General features: G+C 36.9%; 1 protein-coding gene across 2 annotated transcripts in view; it reads left to right on the forward strand.

Moving 5' to 3' along the window:
- Nucleotides 1–4,400: 4,400 nt before the first annotated feature.
- LOC118826954 (alpha-2-macroglobulin-like) overlaps nt 4,401–17,770 on the forward strand; it is an 82,899-nt gene continuing 69,529 nt past the window's right edge. The window contains exons 1-15 of one of the 2 annotated variants that reach the window (XM_036598087.1): nt 4,401–4,637; nt 8,623–8,725; nt 10,625–10,805; nt 10,902–11,058; nt 11,210–11,211; nt 11,525–11,545; nt 11,679–11,844; nt 11,931–12,015; nt 12,272–12,383; nt 13,600–13,720; nt 13,833–13,942; nt 14,058–14,219; nt 14,305–14,526; nt 14,618–14,830; nt 14,974–15,123. In XM_036598087.1, the coding sequence (XP_036453980.1) occupies nt 4,619–4,637; nt 8,623–8,725; nt 10,625–10,805; nt 10,902–11,058; nt 11,210–11,211; nt 11,525–11,545; nt 11,679–11,844; nt 11,931–12,015; nt 12,272–12,383; nt 13,600–13,720; nt 13,833–13,942; nt 14,058–14,219; nt 14,305–14,526; nt 14,618–14,830; nt 14,974–15,123 (1,824 nt within the window). In that variant the 5' untranslated portion in view covers nt 4,401–4,618. Of the gene's footprint in view, nt 4,638–8,622; nt 8,726–10,624; nt 10,806–10,901; nt 11,059–11,158; nt 11,212–11,524; nt 11,546–11,678; nt 11,845–11,930; nt 12,016–12,271; nt 12,384–13,599; nt 13,721–13,832; nt 13,943–14,057; nt 14,220–14,304; nt 14,527–14,617; nt 14,831–14,973; nt 15,124–17,770 lie in introns of both variants that reach the window. The other variant, XM_036598078.1, reaches the window with a different exon arrangement.

The raw sequence follows: 17,770 nt of genomic DNA on the forward strand, positions 1-17,770 counted from the left end.
CAAAAACCAGTTTAATACACATTCCAGGCCAAAAACCCCAGAAAACAATGCAAATAGTCTAAAATCTAGATATTCCAAAAAGTCCAAGGTAACTACAACAGAGATGTTGTCTGAAATAAACAATGAATACACAAAACAAGACCCGCTGTGGAAAGATAACAGGAAAGAGCTCTGAAGGTGAAACGGGGAGCCCTCAAGCACTGATGTAACCGTTATACACAATTACAAAAGCTTGTTTTCAGAGATTTGGACTCGGATTCGATGACTAGATAAAATCATAAAAGACTTGCGACTTCACTTGGATTTAGCACCAATTGACTCACAATTGAGTCATTGAGTTGAAGCTAGATATTACAAACAAGCAATCAGTAACATCAATATGCTTTTTTTCAACACAAACTCTAGTCTAACTGAAGAAACTTAGCAGGCTAACTCACCATTTTCCTCATGGCAGTTAAACAAAAGAAACAGAGCTTGGCTTGAGTTTACATTTGTTGTGAATGTTAATCATGTTGGACAATTTAACTGTACAAAAACACACCATCCTCTGCTTTAAGATGCACAAAGTTAATTATAGTAATCTATATGAATTAGTTTTATTTTAATAAGTTTAAATGTTTAATGTGTAACAGTAGTCCGTGTCCTTAATCAATCCTGATATTTTGTCTGACTTTAGAACATTGTCACACTTTATACACTTTATACTGTTTCTAATAGCAGTATTGTTACACATTAAGAATGCATGCAACAGCAATGTAACTACTAGTGATGTACTCCTGATTACAGGTGGATTACAGTAGTACAGCTTTTGTAAATATGCATATGCATCAACTTCAGATTTACTTATGTAATTACACAAGTACATCTTGACAGTTGTAACAGCGTATTATATCTTATGTAATTACATTTGTATGAACTGCTGTTTTACTAATAAGACCTTTCTGATTGTAACAAGAGGTATGTAATTGCATACATTGTGAGTACACTATATTTGCATATATACTGTCTGTTCATTTTAAAGTTTAGTTTTTATAGATTTGCTGTGGAATTTTTGTGTTGTAACATGACAACCTGATTAGATCACAGCAAAAAAGACAAAAAGACATCTGCTGTTGTGATATAAATACAAGATCACATATAAGAGAATGTTTTAAAGCCAAAACTTTGGTTACTATGTCAAGCATACAACTACAGCTAGCTAAATGTTAGGAAAGTTGGTACTACTGTGATCCATCTGTAACAGTGAATACTTTAACCAGTATTTACATTGTTGTGGCATTTATTGTTAAAGTTAAGACACATTTAGGGACACTTAATATAAAGTAGGACCAAACATTCTAAGGTAGATCTTTTCCCACATTCTTGTTAAACTGATAATGACCTTCTAAGCATGTAACACATTCCCTTACAAAACATGAACAGTTACTAACATAAACGAGATTAACTACAGTGTCAGTAGCCTTTATACTATTTTGCATGGTTAAGCTTTATCATTTTTATGATTTTTTTAACAACAAAGCATTTATAGGCTGTAAACACATGATCAAACCATACCAGAACTACCAAACCATACCAAAAGTAAAAACTAAATCATAACAAAAACTACCAAATCATGCCCTAAGAGAATCAAATGGCTGTGTCTGAAATGGCATACATCCATACTATATAGTGTGACAGCAGGGTAAGCATGGGTAAGATTGATCCCAGGCCAATTCAGACTGCATACAGCACTGAGTTAAGAACCCCAAAGTTCCAGAAAGGAATCGACTGATCTAAACAGAGCCTTTATTAGGGGTGTCCACCATCAGTGAGCTTCCTACTCAGCCAATGCTCTAGGCATACCAGCCAACTGTAATTTCAGGAAAACCCCACTGTTGTTCTTTAAAATAGCAGAATTAGTTCAAATGGATTGAACACAGTAAGTAAAAAGATGCAGTTTATTGTTAAGCCTGTAGGAATTTTCCAGAAAGTCACACTTACATTTTACATATGAGCTTACTTTTGGAAGAAATGTGAAACTCAAAATTCATGCCGTGGTTTTTAAATCTTTCATTTTGTTAAGCATGTAGTTGGTTTCAGCATCACTCCAAAAGTGTTTTGCTGCCATCTCGTGGGAAACACTGCTTGCTTATTTCTGGTACTGTGGTCTGTTTCACACATGCACAGACTGAGAAATCTCAAAGAAATCAGAGTAAGAGTTTACATACACTGAGAAATCTGATTATTGTACTAAAATCCAACTCTCTTTATCGGATTTCTTAATCAGATTTCTAGACCTTACTCCGAAATAAGCAATCGGCATTTGCTGTTTACATGACCATTTGAATAATCAGATAACTGCAGAAATCCATTTATGATCAGATTATTGAATGCATGTAAAGGCACCCAAACAGAGCAAGGATAATACACTGCGGAATTGATTGTTATTATTATGCTGACTTCTAAAATAATTTCAAAATTAACAAACAAACATATCAGGCTGAAATATGTAGTAATAATTAATAATGTTAATAACTATTTATGAGATAAGAACCTGTGCTTCTGTGTTACTGTGGAGCAGTTACTTGATTTACTTGCCACCTTCACTCCAGAGAAGAGAAGAAAACATATCGAAACATTTAATCTTTTCATTATTTCGTTTACCCTTGACTTAAGTAAATGCAGTGCTTCATAAGCATCTCCATTAGCTTGTCAATTCACAACAGTCAGCTTCAGTGCAAAAAAAAAAAAATTCTGTAATTTATAAATGTTCTGAGTTGACCATGTAAGGCAGGAGAGTAACATTACAAATCTGCCTGATTTTTTGCTATAGAGAACAATGAGGCTGAAGTCAGCTTTCTATTTGCCTGCTTCTAGTTCATTTTTTTCCGGTTCCACCTTAAATAGTGCAGCAGTTACATTCTTGCCGACTATAGCTTCATAAGAGAGCACAAATAAATGCTTCTTTGAGTATCTCCGTACCTAAGAAACTCCCTTTCCACAGAATTTAGTAGCATTTTTGCCAACACATCCAGTATTTTTGCTAATTTGTCACAGTTAAATATTTCAGATCATAAAAGGAATCGTAATGTAAGATAAAGATAACACGAAAAACAAAACTTGCAGTTTTTCAAAGATCATTTCATTTTTGGAAGATAAACATTTATTAAAAAAAAACAAAAACAAAAAAAAATGTTTTGCCCCATATGGTAACCTAATTAGCCACCTAAAACCTAAAAAGCCACCCTTGGTAGTAACAACTGCAGTCAAACATTTGCAATAATTGCGATGAGTCTTTCACATTGCTGTGGAGGAATTTTGGCCCACTCTTTGCAGAATTGTTTTAATTTGGCTACATTGGAGGGTTTTCGAGCATGAACTGCCTGTTGAAGGTCTTGCCACAACATCTCAATGGGATTCAAGTCAGGAATTTGACTCAGCCACTACAAAACCTTACTTTTGTTTTTTATTTGAGCCATTCAGAGGTGGACTTGCTTGTGTGCTTCAAATCATTGTCCTGCTGCATAACCCAACTGCGCTTGAGCTTTAGGTCACAAACAGACAGGCAGGCATTTTCCTTGGGGATTTCCTGACAGAGAGCAGAGTTCAAGGTCCTGCAGAAGCAAAGCAACCCCAGACAATCACACTCAGTACGACCATGTTGGTATGAAGTTCTTATGCTGGAATGCAGCTTTATGCCAGATGTAACGGGACCCATGCTTTCCAAAAAAGTTTCACCTTTGACTCATCAGTCCACAAAATATTATCGCAAAAGTCTTGGGGGTCATCTTGATGGTTTTTGGCAAGTGTGAGATGAGCCTTTGTGTTTATTTGGTCAGCAGTGGTTTGCGCCTTGTAACTCTCCCATGGATGCCAATTTTGCCCAGTGTTTTTCATATGGTGGTATTGTTTACATTGAACTTAATTGAGACAAGTGAGACCTTTGCCATTATGCCATCAGCTTTGCCATTATGAGACCCCTGGTCTGTGTGCGATTACAAAGTGAAAGCATGAAAAGAACATTGCCCACCTTGCTTGTCTGGAATATAGTCTCTTTGATTTGTGAAGGTAATCCAGATTCCAATGACGTGTCAGCACCATAAAAGAATGGTTTGCCCCCTCTAACTAATGGTGCCATTCCTCTAATGCCAATTTAATTGCCAGCAACTCACGATTGCCCAGTAGTTGTAGTTACATGAGTCCAGGTATAAAAAGGCTGACTGATGAGGACATGTGAAACAGTGAGACTAGTTCTCAGTATTACAGGAAAGCTGATCTCTGATAGATGGATTTCTGTGAATGCATGACTGTCACTTCCAAAATCAACAAAACATGAAATTTGCCCAGGGGCACCCAAACCTTTTCAAGCAACTGTAAATGTTTAACGTTTTTGGACTTTGAATATACTACATTTCAACTTCCCACATATGGATATATTATTGCTTATGGTATAAGTTTTCAATTCAGTCAAAAGGAATTGATTAATCATTGATGAGAATCTCCTGTGGGCTGAATGATCTTTTAAACAGGCTGCTGAACTTCTTGACTTGTTGTTGGTGACCAGACTTCATCATGGTTGTCAGCAGGATTCACATTAGTAAAAGGCTACTGTTAGCCTGCTTCCTCTTTCTCTGTGTCTATGGACAAACTTCAGGACTGTAAGTAACACCAAAAGATGACATGCTTTATTTTGTGTCATACTGTAATATAACCATATGGTAATAATGTTAAACATGCTTTCTTTTCAATACAATCTACCCAACTGGGTTTTTATTGTTGACTTTGAATATTTGTCCAGTTTCAGGCTCATTCCACCTTAAGCAACAGTGGCTTAATATCATTTCACAAATACCAAAGCTGCTGTATAAAAACATAGTAGGCTATATAAAAAAAAAGTATATTTGTATGTTGGATCTGTAAAAATGTTCACTACAACTTTTTTATGTCTTACAAGCTGCATTCTAAAATGTGATGTATATTAGAACAGAAAACAATTCCAGTTGTATGTTGTATTACAACCTAAACACACAAAATTTACTATGTAATGTATGTTAGGATTTTGTTTTGTAGGTGATTTTATTTTAGTAGGAAATCACGATGGCTGGTTTTGCATTCATCACACCTTTTAGTATTTTCACATTTAGAACAAACTTGGAGTTCATGGCCAATTTGAACATTTTCATTATTACATGGTGCTTTTGGTGACATGTTGCAGCATCTAGTAGATTTAGATCTTTCATAGATGATATTGTAATTATTTTTTTTTTGTGTTAGTTGAGGTTCTCCAAAGTGTAGGACAGATTACACAACCGTTATATTGATCGCACATTGCACGTACATTGTTTGGGCTCTTTATCTTTGGGTCCACTCAGTCCACACTTTTGCAATAGTATTCACTGTTGATCCATGTACAACCCCATTTCCAAAAAAGTTGGGATCCTGTGAAAAATGTAAATAAAAACAAAATGCAATGATTTGCAAATCATTTCATCCCTATATTTAACTGACAATAGTACAACACAACATAAAATAGACAACATATCCAATGTTGAAAGTGAGAAATTTTATTGTTTTTTGTAAAATATTTGCCCATTTAGAATTTGATGCCAACAACACGTTCCAAAAACGTTGGGACGGGGAAACAAAAGGCTGGTAAATTTGTGTAATGCTAAAAAACACCTGGTGTTTGATTGGCAACAGGTCAGTAACATGACTGGGTATAAAAAAGCATCCCAGAGGGGCTGAGTCTTTCAGAAATAAAAATGAGGAGGGGTTCACCACTCTGTGAAAGACTGTATGATCAAATAGTGCAACAATTCAAGAATAACATTTCTCAACATAAAACAGCAAAGAACTTTTGCTCTGCATCATCTACTGTACAAAATAACATTGAAAAGATTCAGAGAATCTGGAGAAATCTGTGGGACAAGGCCGAAAACTAGTATATGCAGGTCATGATCTTTGGGACCTCAGGTGGCACTGCATTAAAAACATACATGATTCTGCAGTGGAAATCACTGCATGGGCTCAAAAACTCTTCTGAAGACCTTTGTCTATGAAAACAGTTTGTCACTGCATCCACAAATGCACGTTAAATCTCTAAAACGCAAAGAAGAAACCTTACATAAACAGGATCCAGAAACGCTGCCACATTTTCTGGGCATGAGCTCTTTTAAAATGGACTGATGGAAAGTGGAAAAGTGTTCTGTGAGCTGACAAATCAAAATGTAAAATTCTTTTTGGAAATCATGCAGACTGTATCCTCTGGGCTAAAGACCACTCAGCTTGTTATCAGTGCACAGTTCAAAAGCCAATATTCGTGAGGGTATAGTGGTGCATTAGATTATGGGTGATCTGCACATCTGTGAAAGCATCATAAATGCTGAACGATATATACAGGTTTTGGCAACATATGCTGCCATCCAGACGTCATCTTCTTCAGGGAAGGCCTTGCTTATTTCATGAAGACAATGTCAAACCACATTCTGCATGTATTACAACAGCATTGCTCTGTATTAAAAGAGTCTGGGTGCTAAATTGGCCTGCCTGCATTGCAGACCTGTCACCACTGAAAACATTTAGCACATTATAAAATGAAAAATACAACAAAAGGGATCCAGCACTTTTGAGAAGCTGAAATTCTGTATCATACATGAATGGGAAAACCTTTAAATTTCAAAACTACAGCAAATGGTCTCCTCAGTTCCCAAATGCTTACAGTTTTGTTTAAAGAAGAGGTGATGAAACACAGTAGTAAACATGCCCCCGTCCCAACTTTTTTGAAACGTGCAGTCTGCAAAAAATTCAAAATGGGCATATATTTAATCTCAGTTTCAACATTTGATGTCTTTGTAGTATTTTCCTTCACAAATATGGTTCACATGATTTGCATATCATTGCATTCTATTTTGATTTACATTCTGCACAGCGGCCCAACTGTTTTGGAAATGGGGTTGTAAAACAAACCTAACAGAGAGATAGCAGAAACCTTAGGAGTGGCCATCTGTTACATTCTCAAAAGGAAGGAATGAATGGGTGAGCTCCACAACGCCAAGAGGCCTAGAAGACCAGAATTTATGCCGTGGTGAAGAAAAACCCCTTCACAACATCTAGTCAAGTCAACAACATTCTAGAGGAGGTTGACATATATTTGTCAAAGACTACAATCAAGAAAGGCCTTCATGAATGTAAATACAAAGGATTTACCTCAAGGTGCAAATCACTGGTAAGACTCGAGAATACAAAGGGCAGATTACACTTTGCTACAAAATATCTAAAAAGGCCTACCCAGTTCTGGAACAGGATTCCTTGGACAGATGAAACCAAGATTAACTTGTACCAGAATGATGTTCCCAGAAGACTATGGAAAAGGAAAGGAAGGGCTCATGATCCAAAGCATACAACATCATCTGTCAAACATGGTGGAGGTAACGTTATGGCTTTGGGATGTATGGCTGCCAATGGAACTGGGCCACAGTTGTTTAATGATGTGACTGCTGATAGAAGTAGCAGGATGAATTCTGAAGTGTATAGAATTGTACTTTCTGCTCAGATTTAGTTAAAGCATGCAAAACTGATAGGACAGTGCACAGTACAAATGGATGATGTACTGTGCAAAACGAAAACAACCTAAGTAAGTAAGCAAGTAAGTAAGTAAAGTTTATTTATGTAGCACTTCTTATAGACAAAAGTCAAAAATTGCTTTACAGAAAACATTACACTACACTAAAGATTGCAGACACAACAACATACACATAAAATGCAGACCTGGTGCACACAAATTAGCCAAACGCCTGTTTAAAAAAAATTATCTTTAGCTGCTTTTAAAAGATACCACAAAATCAGTAGACCTTAAAGGAGTGGGCAGAGAGTTCCACAGTTCAGGTGCTATGACTTCAAATGCTCAATCACCATGGGAGCTGGTTTGAAGAACAGACAGTAAATTTAACTTGTTAGACCTAAGAGAACAAATTGATAAACAAGGGTGAAGTAAATCAGCCACATTTGCAGGAGCTTGACCATGCATTGCTCTATAGGTAAGAGTTTTAAACTGGATCCTATATGCAGCTGGAAGCCAGTGAAGAGATATTAACAAAGAGGTTATATGAGACCTTCTATTAGACTTAGCAAGTAGTCATGCAGCAGCGTTCTGAATTGCCTGCAGATGATTAAGGGAAGACATACTAAGTGAGCCAAAAAGAGCATTACATTAATCAATATGAGATGAAATAAAGGTGTGTACAAGCTTCTGTAACTCAGCAGTTGAAACTACAGATCTCAGTTTACTAATATTTCTTAAATGGAAAAAACAAGATCTGGTCAGCTGCTTAATATAGATATCGAACAACAAGGATTAATCAAAAATAACCCCTAAATTACGAAAGCTAGAATGGGCAGCAGAGGAGACAAGCCCAGACTTTGTTTAATCATAGGGGTTACCTTTTCTGAAGCAATAATCAAAACCTCTGTCTTATTCGCATTTAGCTGTAAGTAATTCTCCACTGTCCAATCCTTAATAGCATTTAGGCAATCTAGGAGACTAGATAATCTAAGAACTTCACAAGGTTTAAAAGAAATGTAGAGCTGGATATCATCTGCAAATAAGTGATGTGCAATATTGAAGCTTTTTATAATCTGTCCCAGGGACAGCAAATATAATGAAAATAACAGAGGCCCTAGAACTGAACCCTGCAGAATACCACAGGATAATGGAGAGGAATCAGACACAGAGTGACCAACAGTCAAGGTAAAACTCCCAGTGAGATAAGATATAAAGCAGTCTAATGCTATGCCTGATATGACCACCCAGTCTCGTAACCTCTTAATCAGGATAAAATGATCTACTGTATCAAATGCAGAGCAAAGGTCAAGTAGTACTAACACAGGACAGTCACCCGCAACAGAGGACATTAAAATATCATTTGAAACCTTCAAAAGAGCAGTCTCAGAGTGCTGTTTCCAAAACCCAGACTAAATCTTGTCAGAGATATTGTGCTTCCCCAATGCAGCAGTGAGTTTTTTAGCCACAACCTTTTCTAAGATTTTTGATAAAAATAGTTAGAAAGTTCAGATATAGGCCTGTAGTTCTTAGGCACAGCAGGGTCTACATTAGGTTTCTTAACTAATGGCTGGATAGTAGCCTGTTTGAAATACGATGGGACACGTCCTGTAGATAATGAAGAATTAATATTAACTTATACTGTGGGGCTAATAATTGGTAAAACTTTTAAAAGTAGTGAAGATGGTATTACATCCAGAGGGCTAGAAGATGGCTTCATTTCCCTAATCAAATCTGTCAGACCTTCTGAGCTGATAGGTTGGAAACAGTCCAGAACAATAAGAGGTGCAGTGGGGGCTAATTTTGGATAAGCAAGTCACAGACTGAATACTGGACCTAATTGCCATCACCTTATCAACAAAGAAAGTAAGAAACTCGCTATAATCATTAACAGAAAAACATGATTATGTAGAAAGAGGTGGTCAAACAATATTACTTATGGTATCAAACAAGATCTTAGGATTTCTCCTAGAAGAAGAAATTAAGTTAGCAAAGTAAGCAAACCAAGCTTCCTTTACTAATACATTAAAAGAAATGCACCTCTAGCCCAGTGGCTTTCCATAGTTGGTCAGTCCTGCGACACTTTTGTCTCAAGCAGCAGACATCCGTCATCCACAGAGAAGTACTGCAGATAGTCCTAGTCCTGGCCTTTAACAGTACTACTTCATCCATCAACATAAAGGACCCCAGACAGCGCTACCCACTGCACCACCATGCAGCCCATCAGTATTTACAGAGAGATTAAAAAATGTATTTATGAACACTGATCAAAAGGTCCTCACCACAGACATGATCAATATCTAATCCCAGAGAAAAAATAAAGGTCCCAGGTATGGCTACCTGTGTGACTGGCACCTGAGACACGTTGCTTGAAATGAAAAGATTCAGTAATATTAAGAAATTCAGTGGCCACACATCTGTGGCATCATCTATATGCAAGTTAAAATCTCCAACTAAAATCACTTTGTCCACCTTAATAAGTCAGAAAGTGAGTAAAAACTGACCGGCTGGACCAGGAGGTTGATATATTTAAACACTATAAAATGGCTTAATCCTCCCAACTTTTGTCAGTTGTCAGTCACCTGACCTCAACCCAACTGAGCATGCTTTTCACTTATTGAAGACTGATGGCAGAAAGACCCACAAACAAGCAGCAACTAAAGGCAGCTGCAGTAAAGGCCTGGCAAGGCATCTTAAGGGAGGAACTCAGCATTTTGTGATGTCCATGGGTTCCAGACTTCAGGCAGTCATTGACTACAAAAGACTTGCATTGAAGTATTAAAGATAATCCCTGCATGCAAACGGTTAATGCAATATTTTTATTAAACCCTTAAATTAAAGCTAAAGGTCTACACTTCAATCTACTCTACAGTTTAATTGCTTAATTGCAAAATTCCTAAATTTGTGTCACTGTCCAAATATGTGGAGACTTGACGGTACATTTTTTCTTTTTTTCTTTTACTGAACTATTTCTTTGAATAACATTCTTATCCATAACTCACATTCGTTCAGTAAAGTTTTATATTACACCTCTAAACTCGTGTTAATCAGGACATCATCTTTAAAATTACTACCTTTTGTCTTTAGGTATTTCATGGTGACGTTTCCTGCAGTGATAGAGTCTGGATCTGAGGCTACACTGTGTATGAGTTTTCTGAACCCTGAAGAAACTTTGCTAATGACTATTTATCGGGTTCACAACAACCAGAACAGAATAATTCTACAGGAGAGAGTGGAGGAAGAATTTCACCGCTGCTCTCAGTTTAAGGTCAGAAACCAAGATTATTTATCTTGTTTTTTTGTTTTTTTTTTAGTGTTTGATGTGTCTGAATGTGGAAAATAGCTCAACATGTGATCTCCACAGGCTCCACAGGTTGAGGGTGAGTCAGTGCAGGAGATCAGAGTAGAGATCAAAGGTGAAAGGTATCAGAGAACACAGAGAAGAAAAGTCATGTTTAAATCCTACAACCCACTGACATTCATTCAGACTGATAAACCAATCTACAACCCCAGCCAAACAGGTAATTCATCATTTCTGCAACACAGTTTAATGGCAAAGTAATTATTACTGATCATACATCTCAGAATGTGATATTTCTTTGTTAATGTACTTTCAAACAGTGAATTTCAGAGTTGTCACTATGGATAAAAACTTTATCCCCCTTATACAAGCGGTAAGAGCTTTTCCTTGACTGTAAAGGTAAACCAGTGTTAAAGAAATGGTCACAATTCAAAAAAACAATTAATTATGAAATTCTGTCTAAGATTGAATTTGGTTGACTTATATATTAGATATATTACACACAAGAAGCCTCTCCAATGCAATATTTGTAAAAAAAAACAAAAAAAAACATCTATCTGTTAAATCAACCCATTTTAGTTGTTGATGTGTTAAATGCTTTTCAGAGGTTTTTATTATACTATGGAAAATGACATTTATTAATCAAAATGACACAATGTGACATGCAGTTCTATTGTCCCTTACAGTACAACTTATTGGCTCTTGAGGTAAGAAAATGGAAACACATCTTCATTTTAAAACTCCTAATAAAAAAGTCTGTAATCTTTTTTTGTTCCTCCTAATACTGTCACTGCAATGAATATCATTAAAAATTCTTCCTCTTTTTGTGGAACCAAACAGGATAATAATGGTAACAGGATCGGTCAGTGGACAAATGTGTCCTCAACAGGCCTGATAGTGCAGCTTTCTCACAAACTGAATCCTGAGGCTCCTGAGGGCCATTATCAACTGCAGGCTAACATTGCGGATAGAGAAACCAGACATTACTTTGAGGTGAAGAAGTACGGTAAGTGACAGCACTAGAACATTAACTTTTCTGTTGGTAATAATCAGCGCAATTTACTGTAATAACAGATTCCATCTGTCTTTTAGTTTTACCCAGGTTTGAGGTTACAGTGAAAACACCAGAACAACAGAGTGTTGGAGAGGAGGAACTGAAGATAGAGCTTTGTGCAAAGTGAGTCACTCTTTCAAGAGTAAACCACAAGCACTCAACATGAAAGCAGAAATATTAAGTTTTAAGTATTAAGTTTTCAATCTTTTGGCCATCTTTAAACATAATCAATTGGATTTTAGTACAACCAAATGGAACATCTGTAATATCTGCATGTAAATTATGTAAATATGATACAAAGTTAATGCAATACAAATGACATTGCCTGCCTTTACCCCATTCGTTTTCTACTTAGTTCAAAGTTTGCTTATTTTTGAAGGTACACTTATGGACAGCCAGTACCTGGTAAAGCACTGGTGAAAGTGTGCGCTACACAGCATTATCAGGAGTATATCCCATTGATCTCATCATGCCTGGATGAAACAGTGCAGGTGTGTAAGTATGTGTTAAAGGGCTTACATAGACTAGTTGATGAAAACTAGTCGCCGTTGTGGGCAGCAATTGAGGACAGTGGTGGTAAAGACTGCAGTGAACGGAAAACAGAAACCAGTTTTTCTGCTAAACAAATCCCTAAGTGGAAATGCTGAATTCACATCAGAATTAAATACAATCCACTTCAAAATATAATGAATGCATAACTATATTGCTTTCCACTATGCAGTACTTTAAATGGATTTTCCTCATTGAAATGCGATCATAACAGACAAAACAGTGAAATACAATGCACACGATATGACTTTTCCATAGATGAAATGCAGAATACAAGCCAAAATGGAAAGCAAAGCCTTTTACATTGTTTTCATGTGACTTGACCTCTTTTTTTGCACTTCAAATGTATTTTTTTTATTGAAATACAACCAAAAATGCAATGCAGATGAGATTGTATTTAAACAGTAACAAGTGGAAAACACACCAAAATGAAAAGTAAAAGATCCATTACATTGATTTAACGTTGTTTTAAGTAGAGCACAGTGGAAAGCAAAATACTCATGCCTTTATTACATTTCAGATTGTATTCAATTCCAACAGGAATTCAGCATTTCATTTTACAATGCAAATCCTCACGTAATGTCGTGTGTGTATTGTGTTTCACGTTTTTCCACTGTAGTATTTGTTTTTCAATCACTCTGTCTGTCGCTCTAGGCCCATATCTTTTTTGAGAAGCTTATTGGTAAGTAGAGATGCAACTGCATGCTACTAGCAATTAGCTTGATATACAATTGTTTCCCATTGGACAGTGCCTCGGCCAGTCAGTTCAAATTCTCCGTGAGAGGTGAGATTCTGTCCTTCTGTGGTCAGAGTGACTGAAACTCAACTGAAATACAACAAAGAAACTCTTCTGCAGTGAACATCTTTCTCATTAGATTAAATAGTTCTAACCATCATTGTTTTCTCCAAGAGTTCATTAGAATAATATAATGTTCTTCAGTAATTCCTCTTCTTATGTGTGAATGTGAATGTAAGTGTGTCTGCCCTGTGATGGACTGGCAACCTGTCCAGGGTGTTTCCTGCCCTCTGCCTCCAGCACCAGCACCCCCGCGACCCAGGAGGATAAGCAGCGTCCTCTTCTAATCAGCTTCTAGTGAGAAATTGCTACCAGTTTTATACATGTAGTAACAGCATTTGTTTTTGTGGTTTGGCTTGTAGATGAATGAGTCTGGCTGTGCCTCTGCTGTCTTCAACATGTCATCTTTCACTTATCCTGAATTTCAGCCTTATTTGGAAAATTATTTAGCTGCTACTATTACAGTGACAGAGGAAGGAACAGGTGAGTTAATACCATAGCCTGTCTGCTGACTTTGAAACAGACTATCAAACTGAAGTGCATTTATTTTTATATGTAGCAAGTAATGCAATTTTGCCGCTTTATTTTATTCTAGATATTTCCATCATAAAACCAGAACGCATACAGCTTACTTATGAAATTGGTAAAACTGAGTTTCTTGATTTACCAAAACACATTGAACGGGACACAGTTATAAAGGGAAAGGTGAGTGTTTTCACATTCAAATGTCCTTGACGTCTTATATTCTTTATGCTTTGTAAGGTTTTTACTGTTTTGAAATTGACAATTTGATAACAAATGTTCTTTCAACAATAAACAGATCAAAGTTACAAACTTCAATGGAAAACCAATACCTAACAAGAAAGTATGTCTTATGGGAGGTCAAGGATTTCAAGAGCTACCTCTTACAACAGATATTAATGGATTGGTCAGCTTCACAATTAATGCCCCTGATCTCCCTCAAACAGAGATTTTTCTGCTGGTACGGTAATGATGACCAAATATTTTCAGAAAATGTGTCTATGCTGTCATTTACTGAAACAAAATCCTGTCTCACTGTTTTCTAGGCACGTGTCTGTCCAGATGATGAATTTCAAACATACAGAAGACTTTTCTTTGCAGACAGTTACGTGATTATACCAATCCTCCCACCTGCTACACCTTACGGTGAATTATCAATAGAGAGCTTGAAGGAACCGATTCCATGTGGTACTAAAATGTCCATAAATGTTAAGTACTACATTGCTGGAGAAACTACAGAGAATTACAGCACTGATATTATATACATGGTAAGTACATACGTTTCCTGTATTTAGATAGTTTTAAATGAAATGTTGTTGATTCTTTGTCATTATGATGAATTTTGGTTCTTTGGTGCAGGTCTTGTCTAAAGGAGCCATAGTCCATCATGGTTATGAGAAAGTTGAGGTGAAAGAATCCAAAAAGCTCACTGAGGGAAAAGTCTCATTCAGACTGTCTGTTGATGCTGAACTGGCTCCTGTAGCCCAGGTTCTGGTGTACTGTGTGCTGCCCAGTGAAAACATCATCGCTGCTAGCAAGAATTTTAATGTTGAAAAATGCTTCAGAAACAAGGTGATATAACACACTTTCATATATTTGGTATGTTTGCATATTTTCATGTAAGTGTTAGCATTAATTAATTAATCAGTGTCTTTTCTCAGAATTATTGTGAAAAAGATAAATCACTCTAAACTTGTTTCCATCATGATCTTCAGGTCTCACTGCAGTTCTCTCCCACTGAGGCAGTTCCTGGTGAGGAAAACACTCTCCAGCTCTCAACTCTGCCTGGTTCACTGTGTGGACTCAGTGCTGTGGATCAGAGTGTGTTCATCATGGAACCAAGAAAACGCCTGAATGCTGACAAGGTGAAGTTCAGATTTACTGAATATTCAACACATACTTGAGAGCTTGATTTTTCTCATCATTTTTAATACCAAGCATTTTAGGACCTAGAGGATATACATAACAGCAATAGACAATGGAGTTTTGTGAGTGTTTATTAGTCCAAGGAATGGTGTAAATGATCATAAATGAGATGGGCAGAGTATCAAAGGGCCAGTAAAAACAAAAAGAGTTCACAGGAAGTCATACGGACACCCCATTCCTTTCCAGAGTGATAAAGGCTTGTAGACCAGTGAGTTGAGTAGACAACCGGCAAACAATTACAGAATTATCTCCTAAGTATGAAAGCCAGAAATAAACACTTTAACCACTTAAAATACATATGTTGCAGGGACATAAAACATAAGTTGAACTGAAAAATGATTTATCAATTACCCCAGATTCAGTTGATAAGCCAAGACATATTTGATATCTGACAAATATTTCTCTATTTTACAATGAGAGATGCTAGGCTGACGTTGCTAACAAACTCTGGGCTTGGACTCATCAAATTCTCCTCTGTAAATCCATGCCAAAATCGTAATTTATTTGCTTCAAAAATCACTCATAAGCTACGTAAATACAACCCCATTGCCAAAAAAGTTGGGACGCTGTGCAGAATGTAAATAAAAAAACTGAGAAACTGTATTGTTTTCTGAAAAATATATGACCATTTTGAATTTGATGCCAACAACACGTTTTCAAAAAGTTGGGACGGGGCATGTTTACGACTATGTTTCCATCACCTCTTCTTTTACCTACACTCTGTAAACATTTGGGAACCGAAGTTTTGAAAGTGAAATGTTTTCCCATTCTTGCTTGATACAGGATTTCAGCTGCTCAACAGTTCAGAGTCTCCTTTGTCATAATTTCATAACACACCAAATGTTTTCAGTGGGTCACAGGTCTGGAGTGCAGGCAGGTCAGTTTAGCACTCAGACTTTTTTAATACAGAGCAATACTGTTGTAATACATGCAGAATGTGGTTTGACATTGTTTTGCTGAAATAATCCTTCACCGAAAAAGACGTCACCAGGATGGCAGCATGTTGCCAAAACCTGTATATATCATTCAGCATTAATGGTGCCTTCACAGAGGTGCCAGTCACCCATGCCATGTGCATTAATGCGCCCCTATACCATCATGAATACTGGCTTTTGAACTGTGCACTAATGATAAGCTGAGTGGTCTTTAGCCCAGAGGATATAGTGTCCATGATTTCCAAAAAGAATTTCAAATATTGACTCATCAGACCACAGGACACTTTTCCACTTCCCCTCAGTCCATTTTAAATAAGCTTGGGCCCAGAGAAGGTGGCAGCGTTTCTGGATCCTGTTTATATGTGGTTTCTTCTTTGCATTTTAGAGTTTGATTCATTGATGCATTTATGGATGCAGGTGATGAACTGTGTTCACAGACAGTGGTCTTCAGAAGTGTTTGAGTCCATGCAGTGATTTCCACTACAGAATCAATTTCTGTTTTTAATGCAGTGCTGCCTGAGGACCCAGATCCTCTGAAACTTTTAATGATAATATGAACCTAGATGATGAAAAGCAAAGGTTCTTTGCTGTTTTATGTTGAGAAATGTTATTCTTTATTTGTTGCACTATTTGCTCACACAGAGTGGTGAACTCCTCTTCATCTTTACTTCTGAAAGACTCAGCATCTCTGGGATGCTTTTTTTTTATACTCAATCATGTTACTGACCTGTTGTCAATTAACCACCAGGTGTTTTTTTTAGCATTACACAATATTGCCAGCCTTTTGTTGCCCCTGTCCCAACTTTTTTGGAATGTGTTGTTGGCATCAAATTCAAACTGGGCATATTTTTTTCAAAAACAATAACATTTCTCAGTTTGAACATTTAATATTTTGTCTTTGTACTATTTTCAATTAAATATAGGGTTTAAATGATTTGTACATAGTTGCATTTTGTTTTTATGTACATTTCTGGAAATGGGGTTGTAATAATAACAATATTAGTAAAACAGCATAGACACTCGAACATTTAAGCTAAACTTGGAGCTACCTTATCATTCACATAGCATCCCACTTTGTCTACCTACTCTGTCACAATGCAGGTATGGTTTTTAGCATAGCCCAGGCTTCATATTTGTATGACAGTTAGCTAGAAGTTCCATCTTGAATAACAGTAAAGCTGCAAAACGAGGTGTTGCATTTCATTTTGTATAAACAGTAAACAGACCAGGAATTTTTTTCCTTATGAGACCTTTACATGCTATTTAGCAAAGTCCAAGTGGGCCTTTTATTCAACAGAGGCTTCCGTCTAGCCACTCTGCCATAAAGGCCTGATTTATGAAGTGCTGCAGAGATGTCTGTCCAACAGGTTCTCCCATCTCTGCACAAGACTTTTGGAGCTCTTTTAGAGTGACGGTTGGGTTCTTTCTTATCTCCCTGACCAAGGCCCTTCTTGCCTAGATGCCCCATTTAGCCAGACAGCCAGCTCCATAAAAGTTCAAGGTTGTGCCAAGCTTCTTCCATAAGTTATTGAGACCACTGTGGTAATGGGAACACTCAAAACCTTAGATTGTTTTATATCTTTGTCCTGATCTATACTATGCCACAATTTAATCACAGAGATCCACCAACAGTTCCTCAGACTTCAGGTCA

This window comes from Colossoma macropomum, unplaced genomic scaffold, assembly GCF_904425465.1.
Source record: "Colossoma macropomum unplaced genomic scaffold, Colossoma_macropomum, whole genome shotgun sequence".
Classification (NCBI taxonomy): domain Eukaryota; kingdom Metazoa; phylum Chordata; class Actinopteri; order Characiformes; family Serrasalmidae; genus Colossoma; species Colossoma macropomum.